The following is a 24,227-nucleotide window of genomic DNA, read 5'->3' on the forward strand; positions in this document are numbered from 1 at the left end:
TACAAAGACCTAGTCTGGGATGCATCCCGTTTTCCTCCATCTTGTCTCCTCAGCCCAAAGCATTAAAAGCAGAGGCTAGTGTACCAAGAGACAGATAAACGAGGGTTACAGCACATTACAACATTTTGAGCTTCTAAAAATGACAATTTCCACAGTCTAGTTAAAATAATAAAAAATATGTAAACATTGCAATTAATTCCAGGTTAAAATAGTGTATACATTCTTTGTCCTGAAGATGATGGTGAAAAGCAGAACAAACATAAAAGGAGCATATATTCACTCAGCGAAATTATTGCAAGGGGTTTTCCAGGATTGTAAAAGCTTCAAAAGTTCTTAGTCCTGCACACTGCACTTTCATATGCAGGTGAAACATGGTAGCGTGATTCAACTATTCTTATTTAATTACGCTTTCCTAGGCCTATTCATAAAGCTGTGTCAAAAACAATGAGCATGTGCAGAGTGTGATAATCCATAGCAACCACTTTACTGGAGCCATAAATCAGCCAAAAATATACATATATTGTTTTGAATGCCACAAGGAATGCATTTACATACATCTAGTCCTTAGATATACACAGCTCTGTACCAAAGCACAGTTCTGCCTGGCAGGGGGGGATATTTTCCTGCAGCTGTTTCACTTTCACATGCAGGTCCCCTCCAACCCCCACACTGACTGGACAGTGACAAGTGAAGCAGCACACTGATGAACTCCTCTCTCCACCTATCATGTTTCTTGCATTGTAGCACACCTGATTGGCTCCTTTTGCAGGTTTTCCCTACACCTCTGTAAATTCTGCTGTACAAGGACTGCAGAAGGCTGATAGGAACTTACATTTAAAAAAAAAAAAAAAAAAAAAATCCTGTATCAAGTACTACAGAGTTGCATTCATTTGCCTCTCGTATGTGCATGGAGTTCAGTTCAAGGTACTCAGACATAAGGCAGCAGTTGCAAAGTAAGACACACAACCAATCACACCGTAGGGTGACAATAGGTAAAACCGTACAGGCTGGTGGCGACCAGCCTGTAAATCCACCATTTAGGGAAATCTGTCCTGGTTACAGATTTCTCCCATGAAGAGTCAGATGGAAGTGGCCTGATAGACACAAGGCCAATCAGACTGTATTCAAATGAATTGCTTTGTGATTATTCTAGATCTGTCAGTACCTGTGCTAAGCAGAAAGGGATCATCAACCAGAAGAGTTGCTCATGTAACCCTAACAGGTCAGTTGTACAATCGGCATTACATTTTCTCAAATATCCTGGAAAATCCCTTTAAGAGAATGACACATTTAAAACCATTCATTCCTTGGTTCCCTCCATGATACCTGTGCAACCAGTGAAGGCCATTTTCAGACCTTTCTTTCAGTGAGAAACCTCTAAAGACCTAACTGCTCTTTTTCTCGATGGATTTCAGACAAACTGGTCCCAAGGAAAGGCCGCCCTATTTCCAACTCCGACAACCTCTAGGTTTCTCAGTAACCAGCCTATCACAAGTCTCCGGGTCCACCCATACATCAGAGTAGGCCTGGGGCAGGCAACCTCGGCACTCCAGCTGTGGTGAATCTACAAATGGCCTGCCTCTGGGAGTCATGCCTGTGGCTGTAAAGAGTCTTGCATTGCCTCATGGGACTTGTCATTTCACCATAGCAGAAACGCCAAGGTTGTCTACCCTGGGACTAGACATAATATGCATGGTTTTTAACCGTACAATGTGGCTGCCTGACCTAAGATGTGACCTGCATATATATTTCTATATAAAATACAGAAAAGGTTGTCACATTGCTTTGCATAAGTTTGTGTGAGATGTGTTATATTTGCAGTAGAGAGTGTGGGTGGAACAACAGTCATAGGTATTGATAATGCGCTTTTTGAGGCCCAGCCGAAAGCAGAATATAACGTTAGAGTGCATACATCCATGAAGTCCTGTTTTACATAATTCAGATACCCCTGGAGGGTAACCAAGATACATTTTGTAAAAAGTGCCCCTTTAAACCAGATAAAAAAAAACAAAAAAACAAAACACATTGCACATAAAGATACATTTTAGCTTCTTGTCCTTATACAAAACATGCTAATTCTGTATTGACACTAATGCAAAACCAAGGAGCTGTATACACATTCTATAAGGACATATCCTTTAAGTGACACTGAATTTAGTTAAACATATAATACTAACAAAAAACATGAATAAAACGAAATTAATTAAAATAAAATATTTATGGGTACAGTTCAATAGTACATGCAGCATTCCTCGATAGTGGGTCTTTTTGCTGAGTGAACAAAATTAAAAAAACTTTTTTTATATACTTTTTTTTATTTTATTATTATTATAATGACTTTATACTTAAGAGGATTACACGTTCAGATCTAGATGGTAAATCTGAACAGAAACTTTCATGAAATTGGGATTTATAACTTTTTTTCTTTTTGTATGATGAGAAAGCCACAAAAGGACCCACTATCCTCTGTACTCTTTGAGCATCAATTATTTTATTTTTGCTTGAGGAACTGTGGATACAATAATATGGTCACATGCATCTAAATGGAAAAATGAGGTAAGATTTCTGTGCAGCGGGGTCTTCTAGTCAGAAGGCAGTGGATGATCATGCTGGTAGTCACATGATCAAGGCTGCATCTCCCATCATCCCTCTGGGCAGTGATATGGGGATAGTGGGTCTCTTTGAGGACTTTCAAGCCTGAGTAGGGGGGTGGACAACATATGATTCCTAGAAAAAGGAGGAAAACAACACATAAGCAAAACGAAAATGAAAAGGGGAAAAAATAAACAAAAAACACCACCACAAAACTACAACAATGACTCTACAAGATGCAAAAGAAAAGTAAAGGAAATGAAAACCAGCATGCTACACACAGGGAGTGATATGGAGATATGGAAGTTGTATAAATATTGAACTATTGGGAACAATGGTTTAGAGGAAACAATTTAAAACTATTAAAAGGATCAGTCCTAATAATATGTTTAGTATTTCAGATGATGCTGCAGATTTAAAAAGTGTATGTGAATACTAAACATATTAACAAATTTCAGTAACACCCATGTTTATGTATCATTCAAATAATTTCTTGACATAAAGCTGAAAATACACTATGCAAAAATGTGCACAATTGGTGCCCATCGGCACCCTTCTGCCCGGTATCCCTGGATCAGAATATTAAAGGAGCTGGTTGGAAAATCTTTGGCAGCAAGTACCATTCGGGTAACCTGACTGCGACTGGCGGCCGCTGTCAGCATACAGTGAACATAGTGGGGGATTCCTCCATCCACACTGTTCAGCAATCGGTAGCTTCCACCAACTGATGCCAGTTTGTGTACAGACAATCTCGGCATGGCAGGCGGTGGGGGAACAGCCGGGCTCTAGGCAGGTCAGCCTGTGACAGCACAAACTGACTCCGGAACTGCAGGCTCCTTATGCTTTTGCATGGCATTCTGCTAGTTCCTTTGATGCTGAACTGCAGATTGATCTCCCACCATATGGTACCTGTATGGCTCTGGTGCCAACGTCACTTGCAGAGCCATTAGAGAGCCTCTAATGGAGTTTTCCCTCATCTTTCGGGTAACCATTGACACCAATGATCTTTTTTAGCTGTCTGTAAGGGGAGCACTCTTCCCTCTAAAGCACCAAAGTAAGGGATAGCACTCCCACTGACAACCAGTGTAAGAAGGGCAAGCTGCCCACTGACCATTAGTGTAAAGAGACCCTTCTTCACTGACAACCAATGTAGGCTGCCCCCTACCCTCTGGTAATTGTAAGGGGCACATTTCATTTCTGGTTGAATTTAAATGCCCATTTTTAAATTTGGGTGTCACATTCTTTATTTTTTCACTTATTATATATACACATCTTACTGGTCATGCTAATGTAACTTTTATCAGGGGTTACCAGAGACCCGAAAATTATTTCAGGGGTTAAAAAAGTTTACATAAGCTGGTTTAAACTGACTAAACTTTTCTTTTTTTCCCTTCATTTTACTTTCACATACACTTTAAATCCACTATCAGTTTCTTACATCTCATTAGGACTCCAGTGCACAAGACTTAGTTCCTGGGTCTACACATTTACTGCAGCCATTTTATAGGTTTTCCATTCTTCCTGTTGGATTTTTTAGTTATTTTATGAAGAACACAAAAGAGGAATAGTTACCCTGCAGTGTTCTAGAACACCAAGTCATTTCTTGGAGTACAGTAGAGGACACAGGCAGATTCAGAGACAATTGGGTAATATGCAGGTATCATCAGGTGATTGGACACTGGCCATAGCTTCTTTAACCCCTCCCACTCCAGGAACCCCTCAGTTTTTAAGCAAACAACAGGGGGCATAGAGGGGAAGAGTCCTGTGTCCTGTACCGTACACCAAGAAACAGATTTTACTGGCAAGTCAAAGTTCGTATTTTCTTGATTTTACAGTACATGACACAGGCAGGTTCGGAGATGACTAGGACATCCAAAATCAATAGAATAGAGGGGTGGGCAAAACACAGCAACAAACCTCAACTGGCCCACAAAACAGAACAAAAAAAGGGGAAAAAACACAAACTCAGCAAACTGTAGGACCTTATGGCCAAAATTACCATCAGCAGAATCCTGACCTTCCACTGGAAAAAAACTTAGAAAACACGTGAATGGAGGGCCAGGTGCTGACCCAACCCCCAATGAAGTAAGGCTAAAATAAATCCCACAAAAGTATTTCCAAGGATAAAACTTCTACTGTTCACAACAGGTAAAGTAGGCCCTCCAGTTGCAATGGTACACCTTGTATGAGATAAACTTCGTGGTTTGCAAGAATTAAAAAAACAAACAAAACAAAAAAACCTATATCCCTTAGGACCTGGGCTTTAACAGCCAAGCTGTCAAAGGCAGCATCTAAGGAGCAGAATGGAATACAGGGCCTTGAGACAGAAGGTCTCGACATTCTGAAAGCAGCCATGGAGAGTCCGGTAGCATCCGAAGGATGTATGTGCACCACATACGTCTGGGTCAGTTAGAAGACATGAGGATCACTGAGATGCCCACAGCCTCAATCCTGTGCAGGAGACAAGGAAGGATCTTCAAGGGAGAAAAGCCGTAGATCAGGGAGAACTGATCCCAATGAATCACCAGACCATCCACTGCAAAGGGCTACGGATTCCTAGACTGGAATTCAAACCTGTTAAGTTTATTGCTGAGTCTGGACACAAGAAAATCCAAGTCTACTGTTCCCCAGTGGCAGCAAATCTCCAGAAATACTTCATAGTGTAGAGACCATTCCCCTGAATCCAACTGATAAAGACTGACTTGTCAACTATCTACTTCTGGAAGGTGCACGACAGTCAAGGCCAAGCCTTCAAGCTCTGCCCATGCTATGATCAGGTCTTTGAGCTGCATGACTTCTGGTTCCTCTCTAATGGACGATGTATGCCAAGGCCATGGCATTGTTGGACTGGACCCTCAGTAGGTAACCCCTGAAGATGGCACGTCCAGTGCTGCAGGCAGGTTATAATCATTCTCATCTCCAGTACATTAATGGACTGTCTGGCTTCCCTCATCAACAACATCTTCTGTACAGTCAAAGTCCCTAGGACACCTAGCGAGCCACTGTAAACACAGAGAAAGAACCTTTACCAGGAGAAAAAACACCTGGGCCTGGTTCATGCCCAGGAGAAGACTTCGGTATTTCAGATGTTAACTGGGATCCGATGTTGACTCCTGAAGGTTGAAAATCCCCTGAAACATTGTAGGTTTAAAGTCATTCTCTGGACATCGACTGACCGTGGTGCCTGGTCAGACAAGGCCTTTAACAAAAGGTCGTCCAAGTATGCCACAATGTGGACACGCTGAGAACACAGAGCGAAAATGAGCTAGCACTTTAGAAAAGGCCAAAGTTAAATGCCACAATGTGGAAGTTATCTTTGCCCACTGCAAAGAGCAAGAACCGTTGGTGCGCAGGAAGAAATGGCACGTGCAGGTAGGCATCCTTGATGTCCCTTCATGAAGGAGGGGAAATGACTAAGCACCAATTTCAAGTGTGCAGAAAAAAAAAAATCTTTTGGAGGCAGTTCAGGACCAGGATGGGATGCATCCATCCATCCATTCCTTTTGGGAACCATGTACAGATTGGAATAAAACCTCTGGAACGTCTCCTCCTAAAGAACAAGGACTATAACTTCTGAGGTCAGCGGTTGCTGCAAAACCTTCTGTAGAGCCTCTCTTGCACTGGGGAAAATTCAGATCCTGGGAGGCCTCAAACCCAAACGGCCGTAAAGGCCAACACATGTCCCCCAGCAGATATCTGACCTATGAAGACCATCATGGAGGCTGTAAAATCCCCCTTGCTAAGGCAGAAAGAGTGGAGCATTCCTGATGGAGCAATATACACATTAAAGAGGGTAGTGAGCTTAAAGGTGGGCTAATACACAGGCCATCAAGAGCAGAGTGCCCGGGGGAAGCCTCAGGTAGCCCCACCTTGCCAGTTAGTAGCAGTGGAGCTGACTATCCCTTTTCCATCTGTCACTTTGCATTTGAGTCCGCCATAGTGAGGGACCCCACAAAGGGTACTTACAGACTGGTAAATGAAGGGCTAACGAGGATACCCACACAGGTCTCAGCAGTTCTCAACTAGTGTTGTTTCTTTCTGCAGCCTGCCCAGGTGTCTTTAAATATGCAGTCCGCAAGGTTTCTTTTGCCAACTCCACATGTGACCTGCTTACGAAGGGATCCTAAGATGGCCACCACTGCATCGGTTCATCCATTCCTGCACATGACCACAGTCAGACACCCACCCCCCACAGGTGTATGCATATGGCCGAAGATTACAGCTGATCCTTAGGTGCCCGAGGCAGTGCCCTTGGGCATCAAGGACCAGCATAGTGTTGCCAAAACCACTGTAACCAAAAAATACCCAGGTAAAGAAGGGGGTCCCAACAGAGTGAAGAGGCGCCAGGGGAAACACAGGAGGCTAGAACAGCCCACACACAAGACCACAGGACTGGGAAGAACAGCACTCAGAACCAGGGACAACCATTGACCTTCAGCTTCACTCACATTTATACAGCAAGACCCCCCCAAGGGGGGTCTTCAGGGACTCAGTTTACCCAGTGCATATCTCAATCTGATTTAGAGATTAAAGGAAATAAGGTAATCAGTCTTACACACATCTCCCTCGGGAGAGGAGGCATCCATCACCAAGCGAGAATAGCAAACTGAGGATTGTTGGGAGTGGGAGGGGTTATATGAGGGTCCAAATCATCTGATGATATCTGCATATTAAACATTCATCTCTGAATCTACCTGTATCCTGTCCGATCAAGAAAAAATCATTAGGTATGAAGGGACTATCAACTAAACTAAAGCACAACTCCATCATTTTATAAATACATGAGCCGAGTGATATATTCATTAGGGATGCACCGATACTGGATTTTCGATATCGAGTACAGATACTTTTTTTCCCGGTACTTGCCGATACCAAGTACGGGGCCATGTGCTCAGATAGGAAGTCATGATACACTGCCCGGCTTCCTGATTGCCTGTGAAGCTGGTGTTCTAGCAAAAGAACATCGGCTTCACATGCCGAGGCTGCCTGGCTTCCTTACTAATCAGGAAGCCGGGCAGTGACTAATACGGTGACGTCCGGCTTCCTGATTGGTCAGGAAGCCAGACAGCCTAGTAACAGGTGAAGCTGGCTTCCTAGCCAATCAGGAAGCCGGGCGGCACGTCATGACCTGCCTCCTTGAATGGCTAGGAAGCCGGCTTCACCTGTTCCTAGGGAGCCTGGCTACCAATCAGGAAGCCGGGAGGGGAGTTATTATGCGCCGTCCGGGTTCTTGATTGGTTAGGAAGCCAGGCTGCCTAGCAACAAGTGAAGTTGGCTTCCTACCCAATCAAGAAGCCGGGTCGTAACCCAGCGCCCGGCTTCCTGATTGGAAAGGAAGCCGGCTCCATGCTTCCTTGGCACTTGTGGTCAGAGGGAAATCTCCCTCTGACCGGAAGTTCCGGTATCGGAGATAAGTATCACAGCATTTGGGCGAGTACTCACCCAAATACTGGGTATCGGCACTGATACAGATACTAGTATCGGCGAATACCTAATATTCATTACCTATCCTGGACTGTACATGTTTTTAAAGTATTTAGTCTGACTACACAGAAATTGTCAAAAGTTGACTACTGGCTGTCATAGGGTAGCTAAAACCACAATAATTAGCAATTTGTTCAAGGGAGAAAAGTAAAAAAAAAAAAAACCCCACATAACATCTCATGCCAACAATTCCACCACAGCACAGGCACATTATTTGACACAGTGGATAATTTAAGGTCCTTTACACGGGCAACAGAACACAAAGGGTAATAAATGGTAACTGCAAGGCCATTTTTTTTTAGTTGCACGGTTCACTACATCAGATCTTTAAAGTGTATTTCCACTTGTGCAGCCAAATTGGGATAACACCCATTTTATATTTGTTAGATGTTGCCATTCACATAGCATAATCCTAAAACAAATGCTTCTTGCAGTTTAAATTGCTTTTACTTGGGTTAGGGTTTTAAGGGTTACAATTTCTTCTTGCTTCTATTCCTTTGAAATGTTAGGAGGGGCTGTAATGGGTGAAGGGTCTGGCTCCATTTAACAAAACATCTAATATTTAAGACATTTTTTAAAAGTTATTTTTCAGTATGCTGTGTGAACAGGAACACAAACATATGGAGGGGTTTTACTAAATTTGACTGCAAAAGTGGAAATTCAGTAAGTGGATACAAGTTTAAAGGGGTTTTCCACTTTTAGTGAATGAAATGAATGCCATTCAGCCATACCTTCCACCAACAATTTATTACAACATGATGCTTTTTATCATGTTTTTTCTGTTCTATACTACAAAAATTCTGGTGTGCTAGATATGTAAACCTAAACTATCATAAGTTTTATTACCGATGTTAATTGGTTTCTAATTCTGGTATTCCCTGCAATAGCTTGTACTCTGTTCTATAAACAGTTTTAACATTCCATCAAATAAAGTTGATCAAAGATGAAGATTTACACCAGGCTTAGATTAAGCAGAAGACTTGCACTAGACCTTGACCTTAGAAATTAGTGGCCCTCCATCTGCTGTACATTTGTTCCGCACAACACAAATCATCTTTATAGCAGATCTGAGCAGTAATCCAGTGTGAAACTGCCGGTCCCTACTGCTCCCTCTCCTTTTGCAGGTGCCAGGTCTTGGATCCACCGCCTCCTGTGGTTTTCTGCAGGGAGCCTGTAGTGGGTGGGCCTTACCACAGCTCCACTCTCTGCGCAGCCTATGTGCAGCACAGCGAAGGTAACAATTGGGTTTGCAAAGACATTCGGTGCACACAAAGTGGGATTATATCCTTCGTGCCAATTGAGGAATATCTTTTAATGAAAGGTTTTGTCCTTGAAGTTCAGCATGAAAGGGGATATATAGTGTATTACTAGTAAGCACAAATATTTTAGTACAGCGCTAACCTTGAAATATTTTATATAGGATTTTCACATTGCTAAATGTGCCCTCATCCATATTTTTAATATTGCATTGAATATAGAGATTTGTAGAATAACCACTAGATGGGGTTCCGTATTTGATCCAACCCTATCAGCTACAGGGACTGCATTATTTTAGTAAGTCAGCTAACTTGTATTGTGAAGGAACAGTGAGGCAAAACCACTGTGTAGTACAGTGAGGCTGGAGGCAGAGCCTTAGAATGGAATGAGCAAATATAGTTGCCTCAGGGCACATAAATTATTACAATCTGAACAAACAACTTCAAATAAATAAATGCTAATAAAATGATCATCAAGCTGACCTTTTAAACATCAATGGAGAAATTGTACATTATCTTTATTAGTTCCATATTGATTAAGGTCACGTAATGTGATTTAGTACAAAAACATGAGTAGCATACTAAAGGCTAATGCCATCCCAAAAACTGGTATTTCTGCATTGGGCAAATACAAAAATAAATCCTGAACTGGCTTATTGCGCCTCAGATGGTTCCCAAATCTTCCCTCTGCTTTCCCATTAGTATTTTTGGCTTTAGAACAGGCAAGGCCCGCTGGATTTTATAAAGGAGAAGACTTTTAGGCTCCAGCAAGGAGACCTGGACTAGATAAAATACAAGCTGTAAAGGACATTTGGGCTGCAGGGATCAGAGGTAAAGCCATAATTTTGCAACAAACAAAAGCCAATGGGTGATTCAAACAGCTGGAGCCCATGTATAACCTATTAAATATTTTGGGTGGTCTTTAAATAGTTGAATATAATTCTAAATTAAAAAAAGTAAAGCAGTCTTTGTCCTACCTATGGAATGCATTATTCTTGGGTACCAAGCAATGAAAGGTCACATGAAATGTGTTATAATGCTAGTGACTGGATAGCTGGGCTATGGTCATGTCAGCATTTGGGATCATTAAGTGGAAGGTCGTCAAAGAGACGGGTTTAAGGCAGCACAAGACAAAGCTTTGATTTCTGCAAAGAGCCGCAGAATCACAGCAATGCTGCATGTAATTAAGGAGAAATAGAAAGGTAACAGAAATTGAAGTAGTCCACCTGTATGTACTCACACTGTTGGCTGGGGTCCATGTCTGTAGTCAGCTTGACGTAGTTGGATGGGAAGAGACCCACTTGACCGTTCAGTTCACCTTTCCACCAGTCTGGATCTTCTTTGTTCAGTACGTTGATCACCTGACCCTTGGAAAAGGCCAGCTCATCATCATTCTGTGCAATGTAATCATACATCCCAATAACCTGGCATGCTACAAAGAAACACAAAGCAGGGTCACTCACAGGCCGATGTGATTTTCATCATTATGCAAGTGGTTTTTCAGCAACGTTTCTGATCAGGATACATTGTCAAAATGTTTATGAGCGAAATTTAAAGAAAATCCATTATCAAGCAAAATCCCAATCTTAGATGCCCAAGACAGAGGCAGCCAATGTTTCACTCAAGTGCTGAATACTAGTTCTAAAGAAGTAAGATGGCTGGGGCTAGCATGCAGCTTGTTATCTAACAAACCTTTAATGCAGTGGTTCTCAACCTGTGTAACCTCGGGACCCACATTTTTCCTTGGACTTTAATGGAAACTGTGAATGTCTAAATATTTAGTATGATGGATTGTCACAATCACTATACATTCCCTTTAAAGGGCCAGGCCACACAAAAGTGATTTTGGTTAGTAATCGAGTCTGGTGAATCATGGACTCCAGTGATAAGATTTCTGTGCCATAGTTAGCAGCTCTACCATTGCCCACCTAGGAGATTTGGGTGTTGTATTTTCCATAGTAATGTAAAATACTTTACAACTATAATGGGGAAGGTGCAATGTACTTGGAACAGCCATGGCAGATATGTAGACCTGTGTCTTATTAAGCACGGATATCTTATCATCGCTGCCATGAGAGAAGTAAGAAAGCATGAAGTGGATTAAGTCTGCAGCAACCACCAAAAACAGAAACATATTCGGATGCATTAAGGCTAGAGTGAATCCACCATTGGACTTCGAAACAATGACAAGAAAGTTTCATAGGGAAGCATGGTGGCTAGGAGGTCTGTACATCCTCCTCAATCTGCGCATTAGTAACAAAAAGGAATGGAAATTAAATTTTAGCTTTTCTGGGGTGGGGATGAAACAAACGCATTCAAAGGCTGAGATTTTACCAAATACATACTCTTATGGATTTGGGTGGACAATTTCTGTTTGCATTCTTAAAACTGCATTAAGGAATGTCAACAATGTTAGGGCTACATTAGATGCAAAAAATAGTTAATACAAAGGCCACTGATAGCTGATGGAGGTCACCAAAATATAGATTTATATTTTATTATTTCAAAACGCACATCAGTAACCGTGAGACAAGGAGTTATAGGAGTCTGGTTATAAGAGTTAGTTGTGAGCGTCATCATTCTGAGCACACCTTATCAAGATATCGCCAAGGTTCTTGTAAACACCAAGGTGACCCACAGACCCCTACCAGTGTGGAACATATATGCAAGGACAATTTATATCCAAAAAGGAAGTTTGAAGGGTGACTAATGATCAAAAGGAAATATAATAACAGAACCGTCATTAGGGTTTAAAATGTGACCGCAGACAGGTGCTTAGAGACAAATGTTGTAAAATGCAGTAGAAAAGCATGTTTAATAATGAATCAAGATACGTGGACACTGACAGCTCAATTTAGGAGAAAAACAAAGCACAACATAGTAATCTGATTACAGAAAGACGGTGAAATACTTACTGGTCGGTAACACTGCTGGTTTTGGAGGATCTGTAGGGGTGCTCTTATTTGTACCAGGGCTCAAAAGTTTAACATAGTTGGCAGGGAACCAACCAATCTGTCTCTTCTTCCCACGGGCCTGAAAACAGACAAACATAAAAGAACAAAATGAAAGCCTGAAAATAAAATACATTACATTGAATTAAAAAAAAACAAAAAAAAGTTATCTAGTCATTTAAGATTTAGGACATCTGAAGCACTACTTAGGTTTCACTTCTAGGTAGGAATGTCGACAGGCTTCGGGGTTGTGTCGATTTGATCAGATTGACATCAGTTTTCGAGGCTTCAGAATTGACAGGTTTTGCATCCCCATGATAATGCAAAACCCACTAGTACAAGCAAAAACCCAATCGGCATAGGCTTAAAGTAAGAGGAGTTCAAAAGTAAACATAAAACATTTTCTGCAGCTATCAGATACTCTTCCATCCAAAAGGAAGTTGAGTAGAGTCAAAAGTCAGGGAAACTTGTGTACTTGGATAATATTACTAACTGTGCCCCCAAGATGCCTTCTGTTTGTGTGAGGTTAATCCAAACACTGGAAATGCCAACAAATGTCATCAGTGCAAACATGCCAAGCTCTACCTATACAAGGAGAGGACAACAAGTATGTGTGGCAGTACTCTGCATGTATATGGTGCTTCAGCTGAAGATACAGATTTAGGCTTTACACAGATAGATAGCTTGACATCCCTTGTAATAATATAAACCAATATTTATCATTCAGTGGGTGCACAGGAATCTCCCCTCTGCAACCAGTGATTATGTAGGGTCTTTGGCAACTAACCAAAAAAAGAAAATACAGCCCCAACATCTAGGGACTAGTAAGCTGCAATAATAGGATTTTGTTTTTCCCTGTAAAATCCTTTTCTCAGAGTCCATTGAGGGACACAGCTCTTGAAGAATTATTATATGTATCTGCCTCTGTAAGAATTCTGCCTCTGAAATAGTTACTAGGCAAACAAAAAAATAAAAGCCTTCCACTTTAGGGACATAACCCATCCCACCTCACATCTGCCAGCTGTAGCAAGCAGTATGAAAGGAAATAAGGGGCAGGAGCTGTGTCCCTCAATGGACTATGGTAAAAATAAAATCCTATTTTGTCCATTGAGGGACAGAGCTCTTGAAGAATTCTGATGTGTAGGGATGTCCAAACAGAGGAGTGACCACAAAAACAACCAAAGAACCAGTTTAACAATAACTATGTAACTGTAAAAATAACATTTAAACAGCTGCGTGAAGGACTTTTCTGCCAAAACTAGCATCAGAGGAGGCAGAAACATCAATAAAACTTTGCAAAAGTGTTTGTCAGGCCTATACATTTTGTTCTACATAATGTAATATGGGCATCCGGGAAGCCAACTTTGTTCGGTCTATTCTATCAGTATAAAAGGTGAATTTGAGTTCATGGTTTCTGGACAAAAACTCTATCAGCGATTCTCAGAGCCTTACCACATACTTTCACAGGTTGTAAATTGTGGGGGTACCAGACAACAACGACGAGATAAGGACTAACCATGGTACCAGACTGTGTTGTACTGAGATTGATGGAATTGCTATGTCTCATACTTTAGAACAAAAGAGACTCCATGATATATTTTTTTCCTTTCTCACCATATAGGAAAAAGAGCTCACCATAAAAGTTATCTTGGATACATTATTATTATTTGAAAGGAATGGTATTAGCAATAATTTAAATTGTATTATTAGTATTGCACGAAGCATCTACATACTTAATTGAGTACAATGTTATTCAATGGAGCTGTTCTAATGTACAGTTCCATGTCGCCCGTCGCTTCAGCAGGACCCTTTTTCCCGCGGATGTCGCGCAATTTTTCTATTTTCGAATGCAGCCCCGACGGTGAAGGTCGTGCGGTCTTTGCTGGAACGTCACCCCAAACAGTTGCGCTATCCCGGCCCCGCTTGTAAGGTATGTCGCTTGGTGTGAATTGGGGCCTAAGGCAGTGATGTTGAACGTTTCTTAAACCCGAGCGCCCGAACTGCAATACAGTACTAAACTTATTTTTAGCGCTGGCACTTTGAGGTAAATAAATTGATTTTGCGTCGCAGTTTGGCCACTCGGGTTCAAAAAGGTTCGCCATCACTGGTATATATTATTAATATGGTGTTTAAAAAAAATAAATAATAATGTTTTTAGGTATGTTGTTATTTTTGTAATCAGTGAAAGAATGTGAGTAACCACTGTGTCTTAGTACAAATTACTTCATTCTCAACGTATGGAGAAGAAAATTGAATTGATGTTCTTGCTCAGACTCTCTCAAGCTATATCTCTTATATTATATTTCTTAAAGAGACCGTAAGTATGACAAGGTATGTCAATATATCTGATTCATTCTTAATTTTATGGACTTAGGTCAGAATGGTAATATTATTGGAATTTTAAGGAAAAATCCAAAATTATTCCTAGTCCAATATTGCCCTCTTCAGGTAATTTGGAGTAAGGTAATCTGAGTGTATGATGTCATAATTAGGTTAAGATAAACTTTCTAATCCCACATTTTTGGGTAATAAAAATTAGGAGAAAGTTAAGACTGGAAGACTGAAAAAGGGAAAGAATATACAGGAGGACATACACAGACACAGGAGGGAGAGAGAGATCTGAAGCTGATGGACGGGCTACCAGGGTGAACTGAACCAAATAGAACCTGAACATCTCTTGTCGCTACACTGACACAAAGCTGTCATCTCTAAGACAAAAGAATTTTCAAATGTTGGTATAGATTTCTATTTATCTGTAGGCAATTGACTAGATCTATCTATCTATCTATCTATCTAATTTAGTCATTGTGAGCATCAGGATTGAGTAATTTTAGCTGCAGTAAAAATGGTCTCCCTTTCAATCTTGGGAGAAATAATTATGGAGTCTCCTTGAAGCGGATTTCAGTTTCTAGTCGATGGTCTAGTTGCGATATATACATAAAAATAAAATAACTCAGTGGAAGTTTATCTTTACCTCAAATAGATTCTAGGCTGATTAGCCAGTCCTGTGCATAGTATTAGGAGTTAGTTTTGCGCAGTAGAAATTTGAGCTTTTGAACATCTGTTTAGCTGGGAGACGTAACATGTTGAATCTGCACATCATTTTGTCACATTCTGCTTAGCTACTGAGAAGTTAATTATTGCATTCCAAGAGTTACTTAGTTTTGTTTCTTTAATATTTAAATTTATATCCTATGGTTTTATTTTAGTTATGATCTTGCTGATCATAATTATTGCAATTTTGATCCATATTCCTTATTGTCACCAGTTATATTTTGATTATTATTTTTTCTAGCTGAGGTAATGGCCACAAGAAAGGCAACCTTTTGGATAACAAGGAAAGGTCTCAGATTGGTTCAAAAGGAGGTTTTTGTAAAACAGGTAAAACCAGGTTCAAGTCCCACAGTGGAAGTGGGGATCTAACAGGAGGAATAACACGTGCAACTCCCCGTGTAATGTTTAAGAAGTTTAATAAATCCAAAAAGTGGATATTTTATAAAGACTAGTTTCAGGATAATGATATTTACACACTAAGTATTGGTTGCCTAGAAAACACAGGTGCTTGATAGCGGGAACCATAGATAACCGATTCAATGTGAGGTACTGTGTAACCAGACCAACACAATCTATTTGCAGTAGAATGTGTAGATGTACATCCTTCATGTCTATGGAAACCAAAGAAATCTCTGACAAAAAAAACTGATCGAATGGATTGTATCCTGAATTTATGAACACTAACAGAAGCATTGAGATCTTTCAAATCCAAGATTGGATGAAGACAACTGTTGGGCTTGGAAAATGTAAACAGGTTTGAGGAAAAACCTTAAAAATGTTCCACCAAAGGAATGGGAACACCACCCTGATCTAGTAGACCTTGAATTGCACACAAAAAAAAGTCCGTCCAACACTGCGGAGCCACGGGAAGTCAAGGAGGAGGAGGGAGATGAAACCCTAATTTGTACCTAAGCATCTGAAATATGAGCTTCTCACATGTCCAAAAATTCAATCAGAGTCTCCCCACCTGAGATAGAAAAAATGTGGGCAGTCCTTCATGCCGAAGTGGACTTGTCTGAGGGTTTTGACTGCCGAAGGACGTCTTGAGGATTCAAGGGATTTAGAACAGTCAGATTGTCTTTTGAGATTGGGAACAAAAAGCTTGTTTTGAAGAATGGAAGTAACGATTAATAAGATGGAAAAGGTTTACAACACTGATCCTTATTTTTCCGCATCCGAGGTAAGTGTTGACTCTCCCGTAGCTTTTTTTTTTATAATCTTATCCAGGGATTCCTCAAATAGACAATTACCTACCTATTGTAAATATCCCTTTTTACACAAAAAAATAAAATCCTTAAATGCAGGAGCGTCAGCAATAGGAAGGTCAAAGCCTCATTCAGACGTGAAATTAGAGGATAAACCTCACTGGAAGTAGCCAATTTTTTCTAAAAAAGTCTTCAGGAAAAGGATACAAGGATTTAAAGTGTTTTGGTACTAAAAAAAAAACAAAAAAACGTATACCCAGATTTTCCCAATCTTTATAAAGAAACCTATCAAAGATGGGTAGTAGGATGTAAAGGAAAAACCCAACTTTCTATATTCTTATGTACACCCCAGAAAAATCATGGGAAAAATCTTGGCAGGTTTGAGGTGGGCCATTTTGTCTAGTGTCCATTTCTCCTAACGGCAGCCGCATAACCCTATGTATCAAAATTCTGCAAGACCTGTGTCCCTCAATGGACGATTGAGGAATATCACATTTTTGTCTTTGGGTTTAGTTATCCTTTAAAGTTAGAGGTTTCATAACCTCTGTAACTCATAGGTTAAACCTCAGTGGAATATTTTTCAAACTCACATGGCAGCTAAACATCCTTGAATGCAATTACAACAAAAGATTACCTGTAACTCTCCTTCCCACCAGCCTCCGGGGTTCTTCTTCCTAATCAGGATCAGTTGGCCAGGAGCCAGGGTCAGCTGCTCAGGACCGGTAGCCGCATAAGGGGCAATAACCTGGGCAATTTCTGAAGGCAAACAGAAGCTAAACCATTAAACATAAAAACACTACTATACGATAAGTATTCACTAGAGACAAAAGTTACTATGGGTTATTTCTGGTGCATAAATATTGTGCATTTAATTGCCAATCTTCTCATTTGCTCAGTTCATAAAAGGTAAAATTGGGGGGAAAAAAAAAAAGTTAATTGGAGTCATAAATTAGTTCTCCAAAAGGATAAAGTCATGCTGGCTCAGTGCTATTTTGCATGGGAGACCTTTAACCTCCCAGGCGGTCTGATTAACTCTGAATTTTTTATTTTCTATTTTTTACTTTTGAATATCTCGCCGGTTCCGCCCCTGCGACGCCGGCGCTCGCAGGGAAAGAACCCGGAAGATGGATGCCGGCATCGGCAGGACACAGTGGGGCTCGGAGGGACAAGGTAAGCGACGCTACAGAGTAATCCCGAGTGTGGCTCGGGGTTACCGCTTTTGGTACTGAAAATGAACCCCGAGCCACACTCGGGATTACCGTCAGGGAGGTTAAAGAGCAACAGAAGTGGTTGAAAAAAACAAAATTGTTAGAGTTTTAAAGAACTTTTGTGTATACGGTCTACAGCATATGCGCACAGTGGTGTACACTCTCTGTATTATTAAGATGTGAAGCCAGTAGCAGGGATAATGTAACTCCAGCGCACATATGCAGGAGTTACATCAATGGCTGAAGCGAGAAGAGGTCCAAAATAAGCAGCAGAGAACATGAAAGTGGCAGCGTCCGGGAGAGTAGTCATGTCATCACTGAAGAGGGCAAACTAGGCAGCAAGGTTACTATGCTGTGCATACTTTATGGCAGTGCTTCTTTGCCTGTAAATGTAGCTTGCCTGAATTCCAGTAAAAAAGAATCCTGTGCTGTAGGAGGGCCCCCATGCAAAAATTGATTCCCTTTTGGAAAGGAATATTTTCATGCATTTGAAATGTCAAACTGTAGAGAAGTTAAATTAATATTACAAATTATTTTGGATGCCAGGAGAACATTTGTTTGGATTCTCTTTTACTTTTTATCTATAGTTGCAGAATTATTGGCAGGAAGGCAGACATTACTGTTGAAGACACAGTAGCTCTTCCATACACAGAATTCTCAAAATAAACTTCAGCCTCAAAAAGCAAATTTTTTATTTATTTTTTTCAATTACTAGGAAAGTGTTGAACACACACCTGGTTTCTTTCCAAGGCTTCCCGTTTTACCTGCTATCCCAACACCCTACAGAAGCCAAAAAAATGTGCATTAGAAAGATGGCAAGAAGGTAATATACACTGCCTGGCCCCCAAAAAAGATAAAACACCACCTGGATTTGGGGAAAAATGAGGTCAGCTGCCTATCTGAATATACTGAAGGACCAGGTTGCGCCATCAATAGAGCTTTTTTCCCTGATGGCACATTGGGCATATTCCAAAATGACAATGCCAGGATTCATTGGGCTCAAATTGTAAGAGTGGTTCAGGGAGCATGAGACATTATTGTCACCCATGGAGTGACCTCCACAGAGCCCAGACCTTAACCCCATTGAGAATCTTTGGGATGTGCTGGAGAAGACTTTATGCAGTGGTCTGACTCTCCCATCATCACTACATGATCTTGGTGAAAAATAATGCAACTCTGGATGGAAATAAATCTTGTGACATTGCATAAGCTTACTGACATGATGCCACGGCAAATGAGTGCTGTTATTAAAAAGCTAAAGGCAGACCAACGATATATTAGGGTGTGTGACTTTTTTGGCCAGGCAGTGTAGATTTACATCAAACATCAGTAAGAAATTCTGATTCAAATTTAGAGGTACATTCACATTAAATGAAAAGGACTCCTACTAGTAATATTAGGGGGAAAAAAAACCCAAAACATTTCCCTTTTCAGCTGCCAAGCTCTGTAAAAGAATGTTATTGGCAATATACTGTATATACATAGTGTGCTCTGACACACAATACCTCAACTATAATGACAAGCATAGGGTAACAGAAAGCAGTAAAAGGTCAGGCAGAGGAGTAATTCCCCAGTAAACCCAAAAGAAGAAAATCAATTTTAAAAAGAGTTGCTCTTTAAAGGAGAACTATGGGGTGAGTGCTTTTCACTCACCTCATAGTTCTAGCCGACCTGTGACAAGGAGACTGTCACAGGTCGGCTCAGTAGATCGGGAGGTGAGCGAACACATACCGGCGTTCGCTCACCTCTCGATCCGGTCACGACTCTCTGCCGTGACAGGGGAGGGGCTGGATTCCCCCCTCCCCGCCAGCGCTGACTGGCGGAACGGACAGGGCGGGTACAGCTGGCTCTGCCTCTAGATAGGCAGCCAGCTGTCAGTCACGCAGCTGGGCCGATCCCAGCACAATTGTCGGGATCTGCTTCAGCATCTCAGTATACCGCGACTGAGCCTAGGGTGACGGGAGGACGCTAGTTTGTGTCCTCCCGTTACCCTAAAGAGAACTATGAGGAAAAGCCTTAACCCAATAGTTCTCCTTTAATACATCAGGGCCATCATCTCATCTTATAGTGTGATTTCAAAACATACTCCCTAGGCTAGTTAGCCTGAAACAAATGTAAACTTTTTTTTTTTTTTTAATCCTTATAAATCTTTAGGTATTAATCTATTATGTAAAAAAGATAATATGCTTTGCAAAATACAAGTCAACACAGAAACCTAGTAATTCAACCAAAATTGCCAGATTCTGCAACACTCTAAATCAGTGGTTCTCAATCTCTGTAACCTCAGGACCCACATATGTCTTTGGTCATTAAGTCGCGACCCAAGTTGCACTGCAATGGAGTGCACAGAATTAGGGTACCGCGTGTTCCAGTGCAGGCGTACAAGCTATGGGTGGGAGGTGCGTTTAGGGGGAACCAAATGGTAAAGTGCATTAATCGCACGGTACTATGCGATTAACGTACTGTACAAGTGTGAATGAGCCCCCCAAAACACTGACATACATGAACAACTACAGACACAATCTGTTGAACTGTGAATGAGCTCCATCCATATGTGCATTACATGTACAGCTCCGTTGTGCGCCCTGTAGAGGTGCCGGGAGCCAGAATGTGATGTCACTCCGGTCCAGGCACCTCTACAGGACATGTGAGGGAGCTGTAAGCAATGTACAAATGTATGGAACTCCCTCGTGGCCATAGCCCCATTCCACCTCAAGCTGACACTCGGCAGGATATTTTAAATAGCTGCTGGGCGCGAGAACTGAAAGTGATGCGCTAGGGGGAGGCTGAGGAGCCTCTCACCTAAAAAAGTGGAAGGCATGCGGTGACCCACTGAACACGGGGTCGCGACTCACCTTTGGGGCACGACCGACCAGTTGAGAACCAAGGTTCTAAATCATCTATCCAATGTACTAGATATAAAAACTTTTTTTCTGATTGGAAGAGGGGATTCGTGACATTATCTGCACCTCCTATCCACCCTGTTCAATCTGACAACGCCTTGTATTCATTGAAAAAAAAAATGTACATTGCATTTTCTGAATGTTGACTACTACTACTGTGAACTACTCCAGTCATATCCTCACTCCTCCTCGCTCATTTACAAAATGTAAAGGCGTCATGTGATTGGAGGAGGTGAGGAGGGGCCTGGGAACGCTCTCCTCCTCTAAATCACAGAACATATTTTGTGAATGGGCAAGTAGTGAGGAGGGGCAGGAATGCAATAGGAACACCTCACTGCTCAAGTTGCAACCCCCACAGTGCCCGAAAGCCAAGAGTTATGTGTAGGAGCTGGCACGCTGTAAAGTAAAATTGTTAAACATTGCAGCAGCCTTTCCCACATAACATACAGCTTTTTAATGATATTTTACACACTCGGTGCGCTGTGTAAATGATCATTTATTCCCAGAGTTTGGCTTTAGGTGCATCATTTTACCTCTGAATCTTTTAGTCTGACGTAGTTGGAAGGAAAGACACCGGTTTTATCTGCCACTGTTCCTGTCCACCAATCTCCATCTTTCTTAATGACTACTATCATATCGCCTTGCTGGAAGGTCAGATCTCCTTGTTCATTGCTCTCGTATGTGTACATCGCTATGTATTCTGAAAGCAACAGTAAATCAGGATAAAGTTTACCTACCCAAAAGTTTCAGAAAAGAAAGGCAAAAATGCTCAATATTCAAATCAGCCTCCCCAATCCCCTTCCTCAGCTTACTCCAAGCAAAGTCTCAAGTGAACACAGGAAGTGGAGCAAGATGTACCAGTCATTAAAAAAAAGCAATTTAAAACACACTGGACGTACTGAGATTCAAATATAATGGCATGACGCATGACAAAAGTAAAATAGTGGGGGGGAAAAAACCCACAATAACGCAATCATTTATCACAAACATTTATCAGCAGAAAAACACAAGTCCATGTAGACAAGGCATTAAAAGTCTGTTCACATCAACATAAGTTATTACTGAAGAGGATGTCGAGCCACTGGTCACATGCAGGTCTCTGCCAAAGGCTGTTCAGAAGAAATTACTACAAACAAAACAAATGGCAAGCACACTCATCAATTCATAACCAGCTTTAAGGCGAAGTGCACATGGAAGGGCTTTAAACACTACAACAGCAAACAATTTCCCAGCACACTCTCCAGCCAGCCTAAAAAAACCAGTCTACTTTCTAAGGTTAAAAACAGAGGTCTTCGTTGCAAGTCTTCTGCAGAAAATGTGGAAAGCCACACTGCCTCGTCAAGGCCCCTCTGTGTAGTGTGGTTTGTTTATAATCCAGGGCTCAAAATTTCCACTCGCCCCCTCGCAATTGGCGAGTGAAAATTGCGTGGGGGCGAGTGGAAATCCAGGGGGGGACTTCCGCCGCTTCGGCAGCGCATATGATGAGTCGCCATCTTGGAGCAAAGGATTAATTGGCTGCAGGTTAGTTGGGGGCTTCAGCTGCCATTGTGATGTGCGGGGTACCTTGTGTGTCCCTGTATCTATAAGGGTGTTGGGCTGGCTCCTGGCAAACCTGCACCCAATGCATTCTTTGCTATAAATGCTACAAAATGGAGGCTCTCATAGATTAGAGTTAGGACCACACTACACAGAGGGGCCTTGACAAGGCAGTGTGACCTTCCACATATTCTGCAGAAGACATGCAACTAAGACCACTGTTTTTAACTTTAGAAGTTAGACAGTGTTTTTTTTGCAGGCTGGCTGGGGAGTTTGCAGGGAAACTTTTTGCAGAAGGAAATACTGACTTACTAGATCTGCCTGAACATCACTACCTCAAGCCCCTATGATAAATACCATGTGACCAATGCCTTAGCACTGGTTATATGACCCGTTACTGGAAAGAAACTGAAGAAGCATTTTTTTCAGGACATCTAAATAATAAACTTTGGTTACTACCTACTGGTTTAGAGAAGCATAAAAGATAAAACAGATAACAACTTTAGCAGACGGGTCCACTATAACAGTTAAAAAAAAAACAGCAACAGGGAAAAAAAAAAAAAAAGTGCTTTTGGTTTAGTGTGCACAGTTTCATACATTTGATTCAAAATCTGAGGCAATGTAACCACTTGTTGTTCCTTTTAATAGCAAGACATGTTTCATACCACAAAGGCAACATAATCAACATATAATCTGCACTGCTACTCTATAGGGGGGAAAAAAGTGCCACAACCTAGTGCATCCACAGGGAAACTGCTTAGATCAAAGAAGAAACAGAGTTGCACTCATAAGAGGGGCCAAAGGGTGAATCGCACATCTACGAATACATTGTCCTCAATGTTTGTGCAGTGTAATTATACTTTACAATGCTTTTACATTTCAGATTTCTACTTTCACAAAGAGAATGGTTGGCAGCACCCGAAACGTTCGGCAGACGTACCTTCACCTTGTTGGACAGTTGGCTTGAATGCTGGTGATGAGACTCTCTTTAAACTGGCCGGACTTTCTGAAGACGTTGAGTCAATACTTTAAGAATAAATAGAAGTAAAAATATGCGGTTAATGGATGACAGCAAATAAACAGCAGCTCCATTCTTACATAATGTGTGTAAATGACACTAGCGACCGTGTTCCAGATCGTTCCCAAAGTGACTTCTGGGAGCTGTGTCTCTACCTTTGTCTCACTAGGTGTCCTGCCAGCAGAAGCCTGTTTTGGAATACCTGGGCAGTTTGAAGCTTTTCCAATCAGGATTTAAGCACATATTTGGACACTCAATGGTGGATGGAAGGTACATACTATACTTCAACCTTAATTTTATATTATAACTTGAAATTTCTCTGCACAGCCCATTACCAGTTTTAAAAAAAATAAAAAAAAAAAGGAAAAAAAATTCCTGCCCCAAAAATGTAAAAAAAAAAAAAAAAAGGAGCTCCGGCTGTAAAACTCACCCCATCTCTAATGCTCCCCCCCTCCCACTTCACCTGCAGAAAGGCCCTTTTGGCCCCTACTACACACCATTCAACCCACTCTTGTGAGCCCAGGAGAACTGGGGCATGGGAGACAGTCAGACATTGCTATGTGCTGGCAGCAAAGGATTTTCTAGCCATGGTGGACGTCGCCAGCTGCAGAGGAAGCATGTCAGCGATCGGTACCACTCCATTTAAAAGAACCCGGGGACATTTTTTAAACATTTTAAATAAAATTTAAAACATTTGATAAACGCCCCCTTAAAATATTTGAAGGGATAATGCCTTAGTTCTGCCTACTTCTGAAGAGGAAAACTTGAACACAAGCCAACCTACAGGTAAACGGTGAGGGTCTCCCCACTCAGGCTGTTGCTGCTAGAAGAACAGCCTGACTTTCATGGACCAGCTTCAGAGATCCATCATTTTTTATTGCAAAAAAATACAGAGAAACTGAAAAAAATTGGACATGCCAGCAGTGCAGACTAAACAAAGTCTCACCAATCAGCGGCAGGTATACATTTGGACCGTTTTTTAAAATGTTTTATTAACTTCTTTTTTTGCTCCATAACACT

General features: G+C 41.3%; 1 protein-coding gene across 1 annotated transcript in view; it reads right to left on the reverse strand.

Moving 5' to 3' along the window:
- Positions 1-24,227, reverse strand: part of ITSN1 (intersectin 1) — a 140,547-nt gene that overhangs the window by 34,443 nt on the left and 81,877 nt on the right. The window contains exons 23-28 of the mRNA XM_018557456.1: positions 23,130-23,215; positions 21,187-21,353; positions 18,485-18,530; positions 17,177-17,298; positions 12,248-12,365; positions 10,573-10,764 (exon numbers count right to left, since the gene is read on the reverse strand). Of these exons, the coding sequence (XP_018412958.1) occupies positions 10,573-10,764; positions 12,248-12,365; positions 17,177-17,298; positions 18,485-18,530; positions 21,187-21,353; positions 23,130-23,215 (731 nt within the window). The remainder of the gene's footprint in view (positions 1-10,572; positions 10,765-12,247; positions 12,366-17,176; positions 17,299-18,484; positions 18,531-21,186; positions 21,354-23,129; positions 23,216-24,227) is intronic.

This window comes from Nanorana parkeri, unplaced genomic scaffold, assembly GCF_000935625.1.
Source record: "Nanorana parkeri isolate BGI_ZX_2015 unplaced genomic scaffold, ASM93562v1 scaffold284, whole genome shotgun sequence".
Taxonomy (NCBI): Eukaryota; Metazoa; Chordata; class Amphibia; order Anura; family Dicroglossidae; genus Nanorana; species Nanorana parkeri.